At 42.1% G+C, this 21,042-nt stretch overlaps 2 protein-coding genes across 4 annotated transcripts in view; one reads left to right on the top strand and one right to left on the bottom strand.

Annotated features, from left to right (window-relative positions):
- Positions 1–14,726, bottom strand: part of MYPN (myopalladin) — an 85,203-nt gene extending 70,477 nt beyond the window's left edge. The window contains exon 1 of the mRNA XM_080401290.1: positions 11,219–14,726. The gene's annotated coding sequence lies outside the window, so the exon portion shown is untranslated. The remainder of the gene's footprint in view (positions 1–11,218) is intronic.
- Positions 14,727–15,506: 780 nt separating this feature from the next.
- Positions 15,507–21,042, top strand: part of HERC4 (HECT and RLD domain containing E3 ubiquitin protein ligase 4) — a 37,567-nt gene continuing 32,031 nt past the window's right edge. For 2 of the 3 annotated variants that reach the window (XM_080401293.1, XM_080401291.1), the window contains exons 1-3: positions 15,508–15,740; positions 16,582–16,737; positions 17,974–18,265. In XM_080401293.1, coding sequence (XP_080257419.1) covers positions 18,040–18,265 — 226 coding nt within the window. In that variant the 5' untranslated portion in view covers positions 15,508–15,740; positions 16,582–16,737; positions 17,974–18,039. Of the gene's footprint in view, positions 15,741–16,581; positions 16,738–17,973; positions 18,266–21,042 lie in introns of all 3 variants that reach the window. The other variant, XM_080401292.1, reaches the window with a different exon arrangement.

Raw genomic sequence — 21,042 nt, 5'->3', positions numbered from 1 at the left:
CACAGTACATGCTTTTGAAAATCAAATACTGCCTATAAGACATAATTACAGGTTTCCTGTGGACTTTATTAAAGCCCAGTCTACAAGAGAAAAGAGATTCAAAAGAAGCAGTGATATCATATCAATAATTACACTGTATCTTCAATTTTCACAGATAAGAAAAAGTTTTGAGAAAAGACGCAAAAACCACCTTTTGCTTACCAGTTTTATTGGATTTTTTCGGAGTGATGTTTAGGAAACACCCAACATACAATGCAACAGCAGATTCTGCTGTTGCCCATATGTGTGTACAACAGCCGCAACAATCACTGTGTTCTCGTGACTACCACATGTGACTTTCAGTTATACAGAGCAGGAAGATGGTGTTTATACAGCTATTTCACAAACACAAAATGTGGAGAGATGGGTAAAACTGGAAAAGGAAGAAAAAAACTGTACCATGTCTAAACAAGATTTTCTACAAGACCAGGTTTTTGCCTGTGGTTGTAATCCGATTCCAAATTACTTTAAAAAATATTGATATTGTCTTTGTAATTGGTTCTAGATTTGTTAGGGGTTTGGATTATGATTTTTTTAAATTCCCAGTGAAAATTCTAGAACCAAAACACTAAATGTTCTATTACTTGGAAAGCTCCCTTAAGGTTCTTCGCGGTCCAGTTCTACTGAAGCAGTGATTTTGCAGATCTCTCTGGAGCCCTGTGGAGCACAGCGTTTTAGTTTACATCCCACCAACCACTGGTCTTGCTTACCCCAAGGCTGAACACATTTCTTTTTGATGTGGAATATGAAATAGTGCATTAGGCATGTTTGCTCTAGTGGGCTGAAGGAGTGACTTCCTAAGAGAGGCTTTGCAGAACTGTAACCATTTTGCTGGTCAAATATGAATGTTGACTCATAAAGTACCCACTTTGTCTTTTGTGATAGTAACCTAGTTATACGAGCTTATTCCAAGGGCAGTGAATTGCTCCCTACCTGTGCAGCTTTGAACAGCAGTGATGTCTGTTCTTGACGCATCAGTGACTAGTTGCTGCTTGAGACATTACATTTAAAGGTCCAGTAATTTGAACATCAGGGGCAAGCCCTATTTCTCTTTTAGATTATAGACTTTAATGACTTGAGGTGTTAATAGCAATTTTCTGAATACTTCTGGTAAAGCTAGTTCAATAGTGATTTGCAAACCTTGTGTGAGATAATATGAGTTGGGTATTTCCTATTCATATCATTATGCAGTACCTCTCTTAGCATAAGCCTGCCAGGTATTATCATAGAATCATTTAGGTTGGCCAAGACCTTTTAAGTTCATCAGGTCCAACCATACACCCAGCACTGCCAAGTCCACCGCTAGACCATGTCCCTAAGTGCCACATCTACATGTCTTGAATACCTCCAGGAATGGTGATTCCACCACCTCCCTGGGCAGCCTGTTCCAGTGCTTGACCACCCTTTTGGTAAAGAAATTCTTCCTAATGTCCAATTTAAATTTCCCCTGGTGTAACTTGAGGCCATTTCCTCTGTGCGTACTGTGTGATTCTAACTCAGATTCTAATTTTAGAAATGGAGACATATCAGAAGGATGAAAGAAATGGTAGCTCTTTTCTGTAGAAGGCACAACTAATAATGTTGAAACATTCCTTCAGTGCCTGTTTCTCTTTCACCCAGCCCAGAACAGGCTTTATCATTTAACAGGGCAGCACTTAGGTGAGGATTGCCTGAGTGTTACTACAGGATTTTTCAGTCTCATTAATTATTTAGATGAAATATGCTAGTAATTTACGGGGACTGATGCTGTTGCCAATGAAATCAGGGATTGTTCTGTCACTAAAATCAATAGGAGTCAGACTTTTCCTTTAAAGTTAATTATAACCACAGTAATGAAACCAGTCTTTCAGTCATCCACACAGAACCACAATCTCTTGTACTATCCCCATCCAGTTTCATCCAGTGTTCCATTTGCTTTTCAAAATGAATCAACAGGTAAAAATGTACCAGTATTTTGCTTTGTTGCAATAGAAATGGTACAGCTGAAAAATGTTACAAAGACCTCTGTAAAACACAGAGATAATCCCCAGAACATGAAATAATTGGTTTTGGGTGACAACTGTAAAAGCGTATTTGTAAAATCCCTTTTTTCTAAAAAACCTTTATTCAGTTGTTAAAGTGTCAGGTTCTTTAAGGTGGATTCCTTGCCTAAAAAACATGGAGAGCACTGTGTCCTTATTTTAAATGATGATAGTTTTTTTTCTTGTGCAGTATTATCCATTGTACAATACTATCTTGTAATAATATTAGCGTTTCAAAGAACTTGGTCAACTTGCAAAGATGCCTGTAATACAAAAGAGTTAGCAAAAAGTGTCTGTTCACAACCATTTTAAGGTTCCCTCTATAGTTAATATTTTATTCGGTTCTCCTACATTCTTCCTTTTGTAAGGGAAATTCTTTTTTAAGTTGGGATGTCTAAACAACATTTTACAAGCAGCTGGGTTCTTTAATTTGCAGCATTCACATTTTAAAGTGGATATTTCCATGTTCAAATATAAAGTGCATGAGCTCTAGTTGGAAGTGCTGATGTGGCTGAGTAGGATCTCCTTGAAGTTACCACCATCTCTGGGTGCAGGGTTTGGCTTACATCAGCCTTCTCTCTGTGGTCAGTGCTACCAGACTGCAATGATTTGTAGTGGACACAGCAAATACCGTTATATAGAGACTGGCAGTTGCCCAAAGAAGCAGAAGTTTGATGCAACCTGATATATAAGATTGTTTTTAAAAATAATTTAAAAAATCAGATACAGAAAAGATGGAGATAATACTAATGAGGACTCCTATCTCTAAAGTCCAATGACTTTGTGGAGACTATAGTGATCAACAGAAACACAAGATCAGAAATGAGTGGATTGAAATTAATCACCCAGAAACTGGGTTTGGTTTGATTACTGAAGAAAATATCAAGGGGATGCACTGTTCCATTCATGACTTTCTTTAGGCAAGTGAAGCAGGAGGAAGCTTGATGTGATATTGATGCCAAAAAGCCCAGCTTGATTGAAAGGTATGGGATTCAGAGTCAGGGTTACTACTCCCAGCATCATCAGAGACTGCAGGATCCATTCTGACGCTATAGGATTTCAGTGCCCTGATTGTGAGGCATGACTAGTCCAAAACAGATCATAAAAGGGCATCTGATAAATGCCATTTCTGCTGTCTTCACCTAATTTGGGACGCACTGTGATATGTGATATTTGCATTCCTATGAGGACCCTCTCCTTCCCTGTCTTCTTTTATTTCCTCACTTTATTCCTTGTCTTTCATGTCTTTCCTTCTCTTGTTTTTAATAAGAACCTGACTTAGCAGACAAGACAAATTTTGCTATGTTGTTTCAGGTCTCCAACTGAGAGAGCAGTGGTTGGCACCAGCTCGCTCCGATGCTGGTACACATTTGCCAGATCTTGCTGTAGCTGATACAACAGTGGCTTTGTTTTCTTTAGATTATATGTAAAAGAGGGCATGGAGCCAAACACTGTGTTTGTACTTTTTCTGTTCTTTTCTAGGGTTTGCTCTCCCCTTTTTTGTGGCTTGTCTAATTTTTAGTTCAGATAAAACAGGATTAGACCCTAGCAACTATGGATTACCTGTTTCAACTAGGTTCTTTATCTTTCTACAGAATGTACATCTCCAAAACATCTAAAAAGGATGTTTATAGCCATGATTAATACCAGCTGAACAGATTGTCAGAGGGACTGGTACAGAGTGGAGGTATCTTGTCCCCTAAATCTAAAGGAAAACAAAATACAGGAACGTTATTAAAGTGAAAACCGTATTATATACTTTATATTTTGATTATTTGAAATTTTTCTCCTTTCATTTGTATTGTAATGAAAGTTTAATTTTTTTTTTCTCATGGTAGTTATTTCTGTGGTTGATACTAAGCAGACCTGACATCTACACTGTCTGCCTTTGTTAACCGCTTACTGTTGTCGAGCGAGAGAGTCATATACATGAATGCTTTTGACGGGGTTAAGATTAACACAACAACACATTATGGATTGTATTTTTAAAAGTGGATTAAGAGTCAGTCTAGCGAGGCATATTTGGTAACCACACAGTCTCTATTTCCAATTACACATTCGTCAAACAGAGATTTACAGTGCAGTCCTTATTCTTATCACTTAAACGGCATTGCATATCTAGAACAGAGAGCAGAATTTCATCCAGGCTATTTACAAAGAAATTCCAAAACCCTTAAAGAACAGAGAAACTTCACTGAGAGTCTATCTGTAAGTGCTTTTAACATAAAAGAACAGAATAAGTGTGGCTGTTATTTGTGGGAACCTGATTAATGTGCATCACATGGTAATGAGGAAAATGTACTGAGGGCCTTGCCTTCTGTCTGAACTAAGGGCTTATATACCATTTATACAAAACACAGGTATCTTCAGTATCTTTTTTCTAATAGGGGCATTCCAGGGTATTTCTTTGTTTTATATTAGAGTCCCTGAGGCCTACAGCAAATTAAACACGAAGGCAGCTGGCAGGAGCCTGAGGCAGCTCAGCCTAATGGTAAGGCAGATCAGGGCCTTTGGGATTCTGGAGTAACCGAAACCAGAATGAATGGCTGGTGGTTTTGGCACCAGAGGCTTTTGCGCCTGTTATAGACAACTAGAACTGTAGAAAATATAAGCTCTAATCAGATGTTTAATAGGACAAAACAGTCAGTAACTTAGTTGCCAAAATTATACTTCATGAGATATGCCCCTAATTAGAGTGCCTTAAAGGGTTGTTGCTGGAAGAGAATAAGGAGGGGGCATTTATGGATAGTCTACATCTTTTAAAGTAATCTCTTGAGACCTCTTGCTTTCTGAGCACACTCAAATGAGAGTTTCAGTGGTTTAGCCAGTGTGCATGGCTGTCAGCTCATCTCTGAACTTGTGGCCATCAGATCACTGCAGCTAGGTAGGCCTGGGATAAACAGTTTGGAGGACAGCTACGTGATTGTTCAGTGAGGTGACCAGAGGAACGAACTGGAGACGAGGGCTTGACACACATCGATTAGGTAGGAGGAGAGCATAGTTTGCTAACAGTTCGCTAAAATATGACAGAAGCAAACTCCATGGAAAGGAGAGACTTACGTAGTATATTGCAATGGTGCAGCTGGATGAACTGGGAAATGGCCAGTCTGAAGGGCCACAGCTGGGGCGGAGAGATTATATCCGTACTTGCACGGAACACACCATCTCGACACATGGTGGCAGCAGAAAAGCACGGCAGTCTGTGCCCAGTAAAAGGCAGCAGTGGCCTCTGGGGTTAGGGAATCCTGTCGTCTGGTTCTAGCTAGGAGAATGAGTGCTAGCTCATAGTTCACCCCTTGTGCACAGAGTCCAGAAAGCATTGACTCTGCCCAGCTCTCTGATCGTGTAGACAAGGGAAAAAAAACTTCTGCAGAAGTTATATGCCTTTAAAATTTTTCTTCCTTTGTATTAAAAACAGTGCCGTTTTGTAATGAAAACAGAACTAGGGTGTCATTCCCAAACTCTGAATCTCATTAGGTGACTGATTTGAGAAATAGTTGCTGTTTTAACAGCGCTTCAGTGTGTCACCTTATTCTGCACACTTGAGATCAGTTTACCGGCTCCTCCCGGTGGTTCTGGCACTCTTTCCCTTATGCTGCCTCATCTGTCTGGAACGCCTTCCCTCAGGCCACTGAGTCACCTTCCCACTTTAAATGTTGCTTTTTTCATTGTAATTTTAAACTGACATGCATTATAACATAATGTGTAGAAATGCAGATGCACTGCAAAAATAGTATCTATAGATACTGATGAACCTTCAGAAAACCTGGTTTTTTTAAAGATAAAACTTCACTGACAGAATTAATTTTAAAATAAAGATCTTTCTTGTCAAAGCACAAGCCAACATTCAGAGGGGACAGAGATGGAAATTAAAGTAATTTGATAGTACCAGCTTATTAAACACCATCAGTACCAGAATCACTCTGTCCAGCTGAGTAACAAGTGATATACTGATAATGTAAGCTCACTTACTGAAGTAAGGATCATGACCCAGAAAATTACCTCAGAGCAGCAACAGCAGGAGGTACTGGCCATTCTGACTAGCCATGCAAAATGTTAAGTATGCCAAATGTGACTTTCTCACAAATATATAAGACAGAGAAAGAGAAAGAGAAAGAAAAAGAGAGGAGGATAATAGGAAACTAAATAAAACCTCTAATTCATTTCAAATAAGTCACCTAGTAATAAAAAAAGATTATGAGTACTTTCCCAGGCCACATTTAAGCCATTGGTTCTGTTTATGCAGTTGTCAGTCTCCAGAACCGTCTAATCTCCAAACAGTTAAAATATTAATTTACTCAGTGGAAGGAGTCAAAAGATATATCACAGGATTTAAAATATATTCTGATCTGATAAACCACACATATTACAAGCCAAGTTTAGACCAACTGGTACATCAGTGACATGTAGTAATGCCATGTGCTATCACACAAGTTATAAAAAGGAATTCTCTTTCTGCCTAGGGTGCCTCTGAAAATGCTTTTTTAAATGTCTCACTTCTTTTTGCTTTAGAAAAAGAATAATATTGGAAGACTCCGAACTGTGGCACTTAGAAAGAAAATGCAAATATTATAGTAAGTATTTTTCATTTAATCTAATTAGTAAAGGCCTTTTAAAGGACAACAAAACCTTTTTGGCTCGCTTAATTGGTGGTGTGGGGCTGTGGAAGCTCAATATTTGAACTAAATTTTAGACATAATCTTAAGGTATATGCTTAATGTTAAATAAGGACAATATAGCAAATAAATTCCCATTATTTTATAAAGAAATATTTAGTAGTTTGGAAATTCAAAGACAGGATATGACTAAGCCTATGTTTTCATTAAGTAGTTAAAAAAATTTACTTTCAGTTTTCTTACGTATTTGTTGAAAAGCTAAGGGATTACCTGTGTAGATCCAGCAGCATATTGTCATTTAGTGTATCTATATAACTTCATATTGTCTAAGATTTTGTCATTTGGGTGACTAGAGGCAGTCACCTAAATCTCACCATTTTTTGAAAATCAAAATACACATTTTGAAGAGACATACTTCAGAAAGTCGCAACCATAATGTTAATAACCCATGGGTATCGTATATGAGAATTGTTCCTCCTGCATAGAGTGGATGTGTTTCATTGTGCGTTGAGCTGTTGAATAGGATTTAAGATGTTTGAGTGAATAGAGAAGTTTTAAGTGGGAGCTGGAGCAGGAAGGGGAGCCAGAACTGCTGGTATCATGCTGTGTTGGATAGAGTTTATGTGAAATGCATTTCAGTTTGCTGACTGCACTGCATGAAAAGAGTATAAACATGTATTTTTTCATACTTGAGATACTCAGTTGTGGTTTTCAAGCTGTGATATAAAACGCATCAAGACTTGGCTAGTTTAAATTGGCATTAGTTCCATTGACTTCCATTGAGAAACAATTTACCCATCTGAGCGTTTGAGCTGGAGGAAAGGGAAGTGTGGAAAATGACAGCTTTCATTTATTGGCCAGGGAGGGCCAAGAGAAAGAACTCAGTGGAAAGAACTTCCAGAGTTTTCCTAGCCTTAGTCAAGATAATGAAGTTTAAAATCCAAGAACCAGTGAATAATTTGATTCCCAAGAATGAGGCCTCCAATAACAGCCTCCACCTTGCAGATATGGCTACTTTCTGTGCCTTCCCAGGGGCTCCTTTTGATTGCATTATTGAAACTATTAAGGAAGTATAACAGTGCTCCATGCATTATTGTTTCCTTTCCTGGTTTTGAAAAACTTGGGAAAGAAACTCTTTACATACTGTATGCTTCCTAATCCTGAAATACTTTTTCTCTATGTACATCGCACAAGAGAAAACATTTGGTTCTTTTGCAGAGATGTGAAGATCTCTCTGCTCTAGATCCTGAGATGCAGGATATGATGCAGCCAAATGCGTACATCAGAAAATACATGACAATGAATATATTATTAGTTTCCTGTTTTATTCTTTTTATGTTGATCACCATATGTCCAAAGAAATTATAGCAGAGGCAAGCATGGTATTTGAATCTTTAATTATAGTTTTAAAAATATTGCAGTTCTACTTGTCAAATGGCATTTCTTTTAACTTGCTGTAGTTTTGTTAGAAAACATCAGGAAAATTAATAGAATAACAATATCTGTTGTGTTGTTACTTGGGCAAATATTGAGTTCTGTGTCCAGTCAAAATTAGCTGAAAACTAAGGTGCAGGAACTTTTAAAGCTAAGACTTTAAAATTGTATGTATTGCTATTAACTATTTTTGAACTAAATCTTAGTCAAAAGATAAAAGTTTTCATAAATTTTACTTCAAAATGTGCAGGCAATGCAATCTGAAATACTAGACTTTTAAGAGATCATTGCTGATATAACTCACTGGAAATTATGACTATTTGTAACCGCAATAAACAAAACACTTCTAGGTTCACGTCTATTACAATTCTTCAGAGAAGTCAGTAGGGATTATTATAGTTATGAACAGACTATTTTAATGCTTATGGTTATTATAAACTCAGAAGACAAAACAAACGTGTTTCTAATGTTGATGAGCTATTTAGAGGCTCAAACATAAACAAGAGGTCAGAAAAAATCATAAAGATCAAGTCATTTGCCTCTCAGAAAAAGTGATTTTTAATCCTAATGCTGTTTATTACAAAGCAACCACTTGGCCATAAGGCCAAATAAGCATTATTTTTGTTGATTTTATACAAAAAAAAAAAGTTATACTCAAAGGAATTTAATTTGTAACATTTCTGTCTGTTAAAGAGCCAGTTTGTTTGGCTGAGTTTGCTACAAGCTTGTAAGCTTACAGTATTGTTTGTATTGAATTGCCTGCAAAATTTTATCACATTGTGCACATTATTTTTTTACAAGTCTACGGGCTAAAAAATAATGTGGAAGTGTTTTCTGATTAAATTGGAGTTTCAAGCTGACTTTCTTGCTGATAATCTGTCTGGGTTTGGATGTCTCCACTGGGTCATGGGGCATACAGGAGCTGCTGTGTCTCAGTTGGATGCTGTGGAAATGCTGTGCCTTTTCCTGAGACAGTCTTGGGGACAATCTCCCAGGGATCCAGTCCCTAGGACTACTCTTAGATCTATGTCTGTGTATGTTTCAGAGTGACTTTGTTGCTCTAGAACCCTGCCTAGAAGCTGAAAATAGCCCTGTATGCTTCCTTTATGAAAGTAAAAATATGTGTGTTAAGTGGGGACTATCCAGTACCCCTCAAGTGATCATTTCTGAAGGGGATCAGTGATCATATTTAGTGGTGTCCTAGTGGCTTGCTGACATCAATGACAAGAAATCCTTCATCAATCAGACATAGTGATGAATCACTGCTACCTCCCTCATCCAAGAAAAAAAACCCACAGCTAAATGCAATGGAGGTTTGGCACAGGTGGCTGCTCTACTGTTTCTGCTTCCAAGTGATACATAGTTGCTTTAGCCTCCCCCTTACAAGCTTGAAGTTTTAAAATGAAACAGCTTTTTGCATGCTGCTAGACCAAATAAACAAAGAAACCTTACCCTAGAGACACAGTCCCAAGATTTTCTGGAGAGAAATACGAGCCTCTAAATAACTCATATTAAAAAATCAACAACAAGATTGTCAGCATTTTGCACAACTCCAGTGTCAGTAAACAGAAACAAAAGCTTACAAGATTGTGGTGATTTTTCTTTCCTAAACAGGAGCTTAAGAGTATTGGGCATAGATCTCTGGGAACATGAGGAGTCAATAGGTTTCTCTACATATGAATTGTGTGTAGATAGCAGCAGCGGTTCAATTTTTCACACAGCTATGAGGATTTGATTGCTCATCTCATACAGCTCACTTCCCTTCTGTCTCCAAAATCAAATTATTATTTTTTAAAATCTTTTATTCTAGTGCTAAAGTTGAGACCTACAACATAGGAAATTCAGACTTACAGTCCTCCAAGGACTCCAAGCTCTGACTGCTCACACATAATTTCTGTGGAGCTTCTTAACAACCTCAGGAAGAGAAATCTAATTTTCCATCTGTCTAAGAGTCTTTGTCCACTCTGAATATTTAATCCACTTTTTGACCAGAGATCTCCTGTACTGTAGTTGACAACAAATGGCACAGATTCATTACCACTTTGACACCACATTTCAGTCCATGCTATACCAAACATCTATCAGTTGCTAACTGCACAAAAATAGATCTTAGAGTGTCATGCCCCTCTGGGTTTCAGTAATACGCGTGAAATCATGAGTCTTATCCTGAATTAAATCGCAAAAGCTGAAGAGTACTGTCCAGTCTTGTTTACTAAACAGAAATATCTTTGTTGTAAAATAGTCCCATATTTTTGAGCGATAAGTACTAGCAGAAACATCTGGGTGTAGTTTGAACATACTAGTCACAGTTTATGCCTCAGAGTTATTTTCTTCACAGCTATTCTTCATGGAGTCCTACCATAGGACCAGAGAAAATAGCATGTCCTTATAATTGTCTAGGCACAGGGCCACAGGCTACTATACCTAGCTGATGGTGGAGTCCTCAGCTTTCTAGAGATGTGTGCTGTGTCATCTTCTCTCCTAGCAATCAGCCCCAACATCCATTTCATGTCATGCCTGTTGTGCCCTCTGATACTCAAACGTTTCCTTACAGTTTCTTTTTTCTCCTCATCTGCAAGCGTTACTCTGGTCTAGGACCTTTTCTTTCATTATTTCTGTTCCCATGCCCAAGCACATCCATGCCTTCTTGCTACTGCCTGGGAAGGTGGTTTTTTTCTCTCAAATTGTACTCCTTGTAAAGGCAAGGACTTTATCACCCAAGAAATGGGGTGGGAGAGAGAGCTGAATATCGGGAAAAATTCAGTGTGGCTCAACAGAGAGGGGGCTTTATCATGGTATTTCTGGTTTCCAAACCAGCACGATTTTTTCTTCCATTCCACACTCTATTCCAGTAACGACAAACTTAATTATGTGAAGAAAATGCCAGCTTCCTCTACACCTCTAAGAAAGAGACCATCTGTGTCATTTTCAGAGTTAGTTTTCCCTCCTGCTGTCTCCCAACCCCTCTGAGAGAACAGAGCCCTCCACCCCGCCTCTGATTACAGGAGCACCTTACTTCTTTCACAGTCAGGTCACCCTGTGCGTGGGATAAGAAATGACACTAAACAGTCCAACACAGAAATTTGCAAAGAAGCCAAGAGTGCTCACCATGAAGCGTTGTGACCAGCCTGTGTGTGAGCCTCAGTTCTGGTGCTCTCCTGTGCCTCTTTGTTCTCCTCAGTGCAGGCTGCTACCTTTCTGCTGCTCTTTACAAAATAGTAAGAAGGCTAATTTTAGGATGCTTCATCATCCTGCCATGCAAAGACACAGTGTCATGTCAGAATCAGCAGCATGTGGCACCACTTGGAGCTGCTATTTTATAAGCTGAGGTTCAGCGTGTTCTCTGCACGGCAGAACTGGCTCAATTATTGAGCTTGTATTCCCATAGGATTGCACCTTAAAAATCAAAGGTCAGTTTCAGCCTGACCAAAACCCCAGTTTAATGATGTGGGAACTGATGTCTCAGCATCCAACACCTAAGCCAAAAAAACCAGAAGATTACATGGGAATTTCCTGGTGTTTGGTTGGCACCTGGCCTGCTGCATTATTTATAATAGAAAAATTCACGTAGTAGTGCGAAACATCACTGCAATAAGAAGAGAATGTGCCACGTGCGGGAAGGGGCTGCACTCCCAACCCTCTGTGTAGGATGCTCGAAAATGTTCAGCATCTTAAGCCCCAACCTGCAGGTGCCTGGGCACTTATGTGGCTTCTGCCATACTGCCAGGATATGGGGTGGTCACTCTGAGTGCCAGTTGTAGTTTGTGTGGGCCTGGGGATATTGGATCCATGCAAGAGTTTGTGAGCACGGGAGCTTCATGCCTAATGCAAAGGTCAGCTGGTTGTTTCCTTCATTGTAATCTTCCTGTCCAGGTTTCATCCTTGTCCTTCACTGCTTTTCCATTTTCTTTACATCTTCCATCCTATGAATAGCATTCTTGTGGCTATTTCAGTTACATTTTGTGGCCTGAGAGGATGAGGGGAACGGGGTGTTGCAGGTGTTTGGTTTTGCTTATTGTATTTTAAGGTATGACAACTCAGCTTATCCTTAAACAGCTCCCTTAATTAGACATCTCGAGTTAGACGCAGAACTTGCAATATTTTTGATTTAGTATTTAGATAGATTTACCATCACAAACAGGTCAAAAACTGTTCATTTTTTTTCACGTCACCATCAGTTAATAAATAATTGGTCTTACTGGTAAGCACATTTGCGTTTGAGCTAACCAGAGTCATTACAGTGAGCAGGGTGGGCAGAGGGAGAACTAAAACATACTCAGCTATAAAGTAGCAGACCATATAAAACGTGTGTGTGAGTTATCTGTCTGTGTACACAGCCACTTTCACTAAGAGAACTTCCAGTAAAACTGAAATGGCATAAAAGGTTCTGACTACCTTGTTTGTAAGGCTATTTGCATTCTAAAGCCTTTGTCTTAATCAAGAATATTCTACACAAAAGCTTCACACAAAGGTTAGTAATTTCTCACAGCAAAATGCTGACATCTCTAATTTCATGTTATCAGCTGTTCTGGACACCCATTTCTATTTTCTGTATTCTGTGACACATCAAAGTATAAAACAAAGGTGTTTGAGATGAGGAATTAATGTTTATAAAGTATGTACTGACTGTTGCCAGGAGAAAATGGAGGCAGAAAGCAGAGCCCACCTCTGTTGTTAGCTATACAGAAAGTTTTGTGCTGTAACACCGCAGCCTTCAAAACTGTGTTTATTGATTGGAAGATATTTTCCAGTGATAAAGCATAAAGTATACTTTAGTTAACACTATATATTATTTTTTTCATTTTTGTATTATCTGAATGGGTGATTAACTGGGGTACAATTTAAAAACCACAATTTTGCTGACAGCAATCACCAGGCAGTAGCCAAGCATTGCTATTTTAATGATGGCAGGGCAACTGAAAATAGTTTCCTACTTGTTGTGACCATCAATGAGAAGACGGTGCAATTGTAATAGGAAACCCTTTGTGCTAAGGCACTCCGAAGGAGTAAATGCCTTCTTCAAAGTTAACCAGATTTAAATTTCTTGTTTTCACAGTATTTTGCATCAATACAATCAATGCAAAATACTGGGTTTTTTGCAAGTACTATAATGGATGTTGGGAATTTTGAGATGCAAGCATGCTCACGCACAGTTCTTTTGACCACTGTGCCTACAGAGCCACATTTTGGCAGATTTAATGCCAGCGGATGCAGAATTGGTTGCCCTGAGTGTCAGGGAGGCCAGGCAGTGGTGTGGTGTCTGAGTAGGTACTCCCTTCCCGCTGCTGCCTATCTTCAGCCGCATGAAGGAAGGGGCTTTCTCAAGGCACTAAGACAGGCAGGATATGGCTTCTCCAGCACGGAGAAGAGGAGTTGCTAAGATAGGTAGTAAGTGGAATGAAAATATGGCTTATACTTTATTTGAAGGTGCATTTGAATTATTTCACTTACAGTAATCAGATTTTAGGACTAAAGTAACTTTTAAATAAAACAGCTATGTGTACCACAGAAGGAAGTTGAGGTCTGTGCAACACTGTGTGTTGTTTCAGGCTTTATTATTGTCTTATCATACTATTTTCTCATTTTATTATTTTCTCATTTAATGCATTAGGCCAGTTACACCAAAATACTTTCTTATGTAAGAATTGTACTGGGCGTATAATGTTCTCTTCAAGTACATGGGCACATCCCCACACGCTGGTCAGAGGACACATTGCACAATGAATAACTATTTAAAATCTACTTCACAGGGTAATTATTCGTAGTTACCACTCTGGTGGTCTCACAAAACAAAGGGAAAAGGAAGTTTAGAAGATAAGGAATGAAATGTTTTCCTCCATTTGCTATGTGTAAGAGCTACTGCTAACCTTCTGTTGTTACATGCAGAATGGGAAAAGGCAAATAACATCTCTTTAAATAACAGACCTGTGTTACTTGCTGCCTTGAAAAGTGCTGCATCATTTAGCCTTTGTCAGCTATGCAGCTTTCTCATTTTCTCAGTGCCTGAGTTCCGTGTTTCTGGTTTGGATCTTTACTGATAAACCTACAACCCCAAGTCCTGAGAAGTCCTGTGGACTCTTACCTATTTAGGTACACAAAGGAGTTTAATGGCTGGACCAAGACATCCCATCTGTTGGGTTGTTTTTTAAATGCTTTCCATTACGGGGCAAAAAGACACCAAACACGGAACCTGCCGTACCCATAGTTTGCAAAATGATTTGCTGTGAACTGTGCTTGGTCCTGGCCTTTTTTACTTCCTGACCTACAGAAAGGTGGATCCCAGAATTACTGCAGAGAGGCTGCTAAATAACGAAACCACATTTGGAATCCCAGCGTGGTCTACTTAAAAAAATTGCCATGGATTTTCCTCCTGGTACTAAGCAAAATCCTAAAAAACTTGTCTAGTGTGTAAACGTATCTTAGCTGCTCCACTGGAGATAGGTGTTCCGTGGAAAAAAACATTTATGCCCACTTTGCGTATGCTCTGACACTGAGGAGTGCTTGCAACTGGAATGCAGAGTTCAGAAACCTGCACCCACTTCTGTGGGGGGCAGGGCTGTGCTGGCCATGGGCTGGCGGACAGCAGGGCTGGCGGGCAGCAGGGCGGCCGGGCAGCAGGGCGGGCGGGCAGCAGGGCGGGCGGGCAGCAGGGCGGGCGGGCAGCAGGGCGGGCGGGCAGCAGGGCAGCAGGGCTGGCGAGCAGCAGGGCTGGCAGCGGCCCGCCGTGTCTGCAGCCGCTGCCGAGCAGGCGGAGCAAGCCCCGCAGTGCGTTCCTGCCGCTCCCCGGCGGCTCCAGCTCCTCCCGCTCACTGAGTGCGCTCCCTCCACGCCCTCGGAGGTGGGCCGGCGGCTCCCGCGGGCTCCGAAGGTCACGGCCGGGGAGCAGCAGCGCGCAGCCCCGTCCCGGGCAGCTCCGCACGGCCGGAGGAAGACGCCTCACGAATCCCCCCTCGAGCAAACCTGGCGGGACTGCTTTGCCCCGGAACATGCTCATTGGGATTTTTTCACTGCTGATGTAAAACCAGTGCTGTAACGCAACGATGGTTTGTGTTTCCAAGCTGCTGTACATTTTTGCTCTCAAGTGCTTCCCCAGTCCCCTGCCGGCCTTTGGGCGCCCCGGGAGGGCGCCGGCGCCGCTCCCCCGAACCCCTCCGGGTGCCGGCAGCTTCTGCCCGGCCGCCTCACAGCCCGGCGGCGGGGCCCGACGCGGTGACCGTGACCGCGACCGCCACCTCCCTCCCGGCTTCGGTCCGGAGCCCGCACCGGGACCCGCCCCGGCCCCGCTCCCGCTCCCGGCAGCTCGAGAGCCGCTGCCCCCGCGAGCCCCGCGCTGACGTCACGCCGCGCCGCCGCTGCGTCACCGCCCCTGGCCACGAGGCCGGGGAGGCGGGCGGGGGAGCGGGCGCGCGGTGGCCCCGCCCGCCAGTCGGCGCCTGCGCGGGAGCGGCGGCCCGGCCCTGTCAGCGCTCCGGGCTGGGGCTGCTCACGCCCTCGCGGTGGCCGGTGGGGCCTGCGGCGGGCGGGCCGGCCTTGGGCGCGGCCTCGCGGCGCCGTGGGGAGCGCAGCGCAGCGCAGCGGGACGGAGCGGAGCGCCTGGGCTGGCCTGGCGTGGCCTGGCCGCCGCTCGCCGGTGAGTTCCGCCGGGCCGTGGCGCGCCGCTGTACCCCCGCGGTCCCGCGCGTGCCGCCCTTCGCCCCGTGGGGCCGAGAGGAGAGCGGCCGTGCCCGGCCCGCAGGGCCCAGCCGCGGGGCCGGTGGGACGGCGACCGCGGTAGCGGGGCGGGACGGGACGGGCGGCGGCGTCCGCGGCGCGGGGAGGCGAGCGCGAGCGGCCGGTGGGCCGGGGCGGTTGCGACCGTTACGGGCGACGCCGCTCGGCAGCCGCGGGGCGCGCTGAGGGGACGGGCGGAGGCCCCGCGCCGGCCGCCGAGCTGCGCCTCTCCGCCGGGGCCGCCCCCGCCCCGCCCGCGCCCCCCGGCGGGGCCGGCCGTGCCCGGGGGAGCCGCGCAGCCCTGGGGCCGCGGGGCGCTGCGGGAGCGGCCGTGCCCGCGCCTGAGGGAGCGGCGGGCTGTGCCTGCAGCGCCGGTACCCGCGCCGCGCCGGTACGGAACGAGCGGGGTGGTTTCCCCCGCGTTCGGTATTTGGTGTCACTGGGCTGCTGCTGACGTCACGGGTGGTAGCATCCAGCAGCTGACACCGTGAGCTGGCTGCCACGGCTACGCGCAGGGGTGAAATACTGCCGTGATTTGCCATCCAAGTGCAAAACTTACTTGGCTGCTGTCTCTGAAGAGAAAAAAGCACAAACACCACACACACACCCCCACGCACCCCCCGACGGGAGCGGATAGCTGTGCCAACAGCAAGGGGAACTTTCCTGCTTTTTGCCCCACTGGAGATGGAGATAAATCTTGACTATGAAAATCTCAAACCACTATAATAATCACGTGTCTCTTCTAACTTCTTGTGTTGCAGGTTGGAGCTTGCACTGCAGTCACCGCTACAGATGTGTCAAAACTGCTGTTGCATAGCTATGTCTTAACCGAAGACGTTTTCATGTTGGTGTCCCCTTCTGAATGTGGTAGGATATAGCTAGGGAAATACTTGATCATGCATCATCTCCTGAGATAGGTAAACAGAACGCAATATATTTTAAGCTGTTTGGGGTTTTTTGCTTGGTTTTTTTTTTTTGGTGAGATCACAGATGTAGGCATCTTGTTTACTATGTTTTGATGTTTACAAAGAAAATAGTTCATCCTGTTGTGCTGGCAAGAATTCTGCCCTTTGGTTTACGTAATGCTTAGGTGCAAACTGATGGCTTGCTTCTCTGAGCAGTTCTTTGTTTAGGCAGTTTACATGTGTTATGACCTGGCAGAATAAGATGAAATGCATTTGTAAGTGCATTGTATTCCACATTCCATTTTACATGCTGTCTTCCAAATAATGGTCACAGATGAAAATTTGTAGCAGTTTTATACTGTATTGTATTGATTTTTAAATTGCTCTGAAAATGTGTGGAAACTTATGTCGCGGAAGTGTAGTATAAGTAATAGTGAAAACATTGTCATAAATTCTTTTGAGTGCAATACTGAAAATGAAGGAGATGTGTAGCTTTGTATCCTTTCTAAATAGGTGCAGAGTTCGTCAGCACAAATACTGGTAATTGCAGTTTCGGCATTAGGCACAGGGGTCTGCGTGGGCAAGTTTGTGTGTGTGGCCTCCTGTTAACAGTAGAGTAACGATGAAGCTGTAGCCGCTTTTGATTGCAGCACAAGAGAGGGGACTTGAGTTTCAGCCATGTATTTTTAAGTTTGGTTGACTCATAGTTGTTTAAATGTAATGGTTGACACCATATTATTTGGGTTGTGTAACTGGATTGATCAGAGCTGACCAATTTTTTCCAAGCTATGAGTCAAGTGTTGTTTTTGGGGATGATCTTGAGGCTGTACACAGTGCTTTCTGGAGATCCTTGTGTAAAGAAACTAGCCTGTACTGTCTCCTTAAAAAGGCGTGTGAGGTCATTTCCACCGGCTAAAATTGGTTGTGACTGCCATTTGTATAGATCTGGATTAGGGATTAGAGAAGTTCTATGAAGAATATTTTAAGTTTTTGAAACTAAGTTATATAAAACTGAGGACCTGCACATCTTACAAGTTGTATTGGAAATGGGAAGGAAAATGTTTTATGCAGAGTTAATGTAAATACTGTCCAAAAAGTAAATCACACTCTTAAAAAAGAGTGTTTGATGTGTTATATTGGTATATAGAAAGTGAACTTGTGGATTACATGCTAGATAGAAGGTAACATAAATGTTAGGGACAATACTGACAAACCCTACTTTTTTTTTTTTTTTTTTTTTTGAAACAGCTACGCAGAAGGGATATTCTAGAAAAGCAAAGTTGGAAGATCTCTGTGATCCAGAGAAGCGTAAACATGTTGTGCTGGGGAAATGCATCGTTTGGACAGCTTGGATTGGGTGGAATTGATGAAGAGATTGTTTTAGAACCCAGAAAAAGTGACTTTTTCTTAAATAAAAGGGTCAGAGATGTAGGGTGTGGACTGAGACATACTGTTTTTGTCCTGGATGATGGGACTGTTTATACATGTGGTTGCAATGATCTAGGACAACTGGGGCACGAAAAAGCCAGGAAAAGACCCGGTAAGTTTAGAATTAATGAATTGTGGAGAGTGTGTGGTGGTGCATGTAGTTTTTTATCTTTTTATGCTACATCAAACCCAAGGTTGCCAGTGTCTGCGCATGTGCTGAATTATATGCATATTAGTTCTTCCAAGAACAGGTATATTTTTAATTTGAAAAGCATACCTTTGCTTGGATTGCATCTTGTGACAGTTGGAAGCAACCAGCTGTGAAACATGGCTGTCCCCCCATGTTTTTGCCTGCTGTGCAGTTGAGTACTGCCACTGTTTTTTATTTCCAGCATAGAATTGCTTTACCTAAGGCAGTGGAAGACACTGGCTGTCTTTAATCTGAAGGGGAGGTGACCTGCTTCAATACATGGATTAGCATTGTAGCATATGTATGGGTTTGGCTGCTGGAATATGGTAGAAATGAATACCTGGCATACCATCATTGAGAAACATCCTGTGTGGTTTTAATTATCTAATATTTGATGTAGAGCAGGTCTGGTAAAAGCAATGTTCTTAATTGTCTGTTTTTTAAGAACTAATGATAAAACTTCTGATAAAAGACTTTCCAGCATGAGCGGTGCTACAGGAAGGGGGTTTGGAAAAGCCTGAAGGATGCAGTGTAAAACTTCTTTGGGCTTTTTTCTTCCTATCTATGTTACGCGCGTGTTTCTGCTTCCTGCTAGCGCAGTTCTATAGCAGAAGTGGGTAAACATCTTGCAGGGACTGCAGAGGAGTGTGCACATGGGCTCTCTTCAGAGCTGTGCATGTGAGTCATATCTGCGTGCTACTGAGAGATAGGGAACAGTGCCTCTGACAGTACTTACAGCATAACATAAATGGAAGAGGCTTAGTAAGAGTTTCTTCTAATCACCACTAGAGTGATTTTACAAGTTTCTTGGGACAGTTATTGATAGAAGTATTTCAGATGGAAACAAGGCATTATGCAATATTTTAGCAGTTCTTCCTTCAGAGTTTTGGCTTTGGTACCAAATAAAGATTTTTTTTTTTTGTGTAGTTGATAAGTAACTTTTTAAAACTAATTTGGACTTCTATTGGGTAACAGTAAATGGATATTAAAACTGATGAACTTTAGTCCTGTGCAAACATCAGCTTCGTGAACATGAATTCATGATTCATGAACATGAATGACTCAGCGTATCAAATTTACTCTGAATGCTTGTTACCCACTTTGAAAATGATGCTGAATTGTCTTTTAAATCTAACAGTTACAACAAAAATACATGACTTAATTTTTGGTTTTTTAAAACAGTCTTTTACGAGCTTTTTTATGTAATGGACAAACATCTGCTATAAATATTTTATTTTTTTTAACACACTCTGACACAGTGGTCATGAGGATTGTAATGTCCTCCGTATTTTTTCTTTCATCTAGAGGTTACTGACAATACTGTTGAACGTTCTAACATGAAGTCAGTGCATTGGGACAACTTTACTTGTGCAGCCTCAAGAGGCTCAGTATCTCTACAAATGGGTGGATGCTCTCTTTTGAATGTATTTTTGCTACCTGAAGATAATTTTGTTGTTGTCTTTACCACCTCCATGTCACCAGCGTCACTAGCTGTGCATTCCCTCTTTCCTCCCCACAGAGCTCTGCTTGCCATGGGGATTGTGTAGATGTTCCTTAATCCATATTAGGCAAAGTCAGCCTGGCTAGTTTAGCAGCTGGTGAAGATAGTCTGAGCTAATCTGCATGCTGTTGCCTGAACTGGAGAGTGCTTACATGACCTCTTCCACTGGCAGAGCTGTGGAGGCTCTAATGGGCTGAACTGGGGTGGTAACCTCTTTAATCAGACCACCTGTTTAAAAAAATGAATTTGTCTGCTGCTTGTGTTACTTTATTTTGGAGACTGAGTGCCTGTCACATTGCAGATAACGTTAGCTACTGTTTTGAATTGAGTTAGGCTATGCTAGGCTGCGTTTACAGCACTTGTTACATTGATAATACGCGGGCTTTTTCAGCCCTCTGCCATTCTTAGGCAGGAATAGAATTTCTGTGTCTGAAAACAGGGCACAAAAGCCCGCTTCAACGTTTTATTTAAGGGGACTGTTGAAAAGTCCAACCTTAACAACAGGCTCTGATGATAATTCTCCACTTCAGTGTTGCTAACATGAAAATGTTAAAGACTTTTGATCACAGATCATAAGCACAAAAACAAAATTTGAGTTTTTCCCAGTGTATTGATTGATGCAGGCTACTGGAAAAAAGTCACAGATCTTTTAGTGTTTGCTTTTCAGAGGCATGCACTGTATATCTAGAAAAATTGCTCTGTAGGTTCTGTTTCTACAGTATTTTGCATTATAAAGAGAACATTGTGTGGCTCATTGCAAAAACAGTAGCTTTAGTCTTTAATTTGCCCTGCCTTGTTCTGCAGGCTTTTTTGTTAATAATGAATAGGTGAATTTAATTTGCTGTGGTGGAATGTTTTCCTCTTACATAATGTCTACACGTGTAGTCATTTGACGATAATCTATTTGGCCTTAATATTAATTGAGTTTCTGTGCTCATTTTCAGATGGGAGGATTAGAAGGAGCCATCAAGCTGCACTTTTTTGTGCACTTCTGTATATAGCTCCAGATACAGTTGTTTAGTTACTTTGGGGTGTCAAGTTTAACGTACTTCTAGAATAGCATGCTTATAATTGTAAATAAAGGATGTTTTGGGACATTTCTGGGCTTGCTTCTGTGTCATTTTAGTTGATATCTTAGTACTGAGTATAACTGTCTTGAATGATACTACCTAGTTAGTAGCTTCTTTTATTAAACAGC

This window comes from Falco punctatus (assembly GCF_963210335.1).
Source record: "Falco punctatus genome assembly, chromosome: 9".
NCBI lineage: Eukaryota > Metazoa > Chordata > Aves > Falconiformes > Falconidae > Falco > Falco punctatus.
Note: the sequence above shows the minus strand (reverse complement) of the source record. Positions and strands in the feature narration are given on the sequence as shown.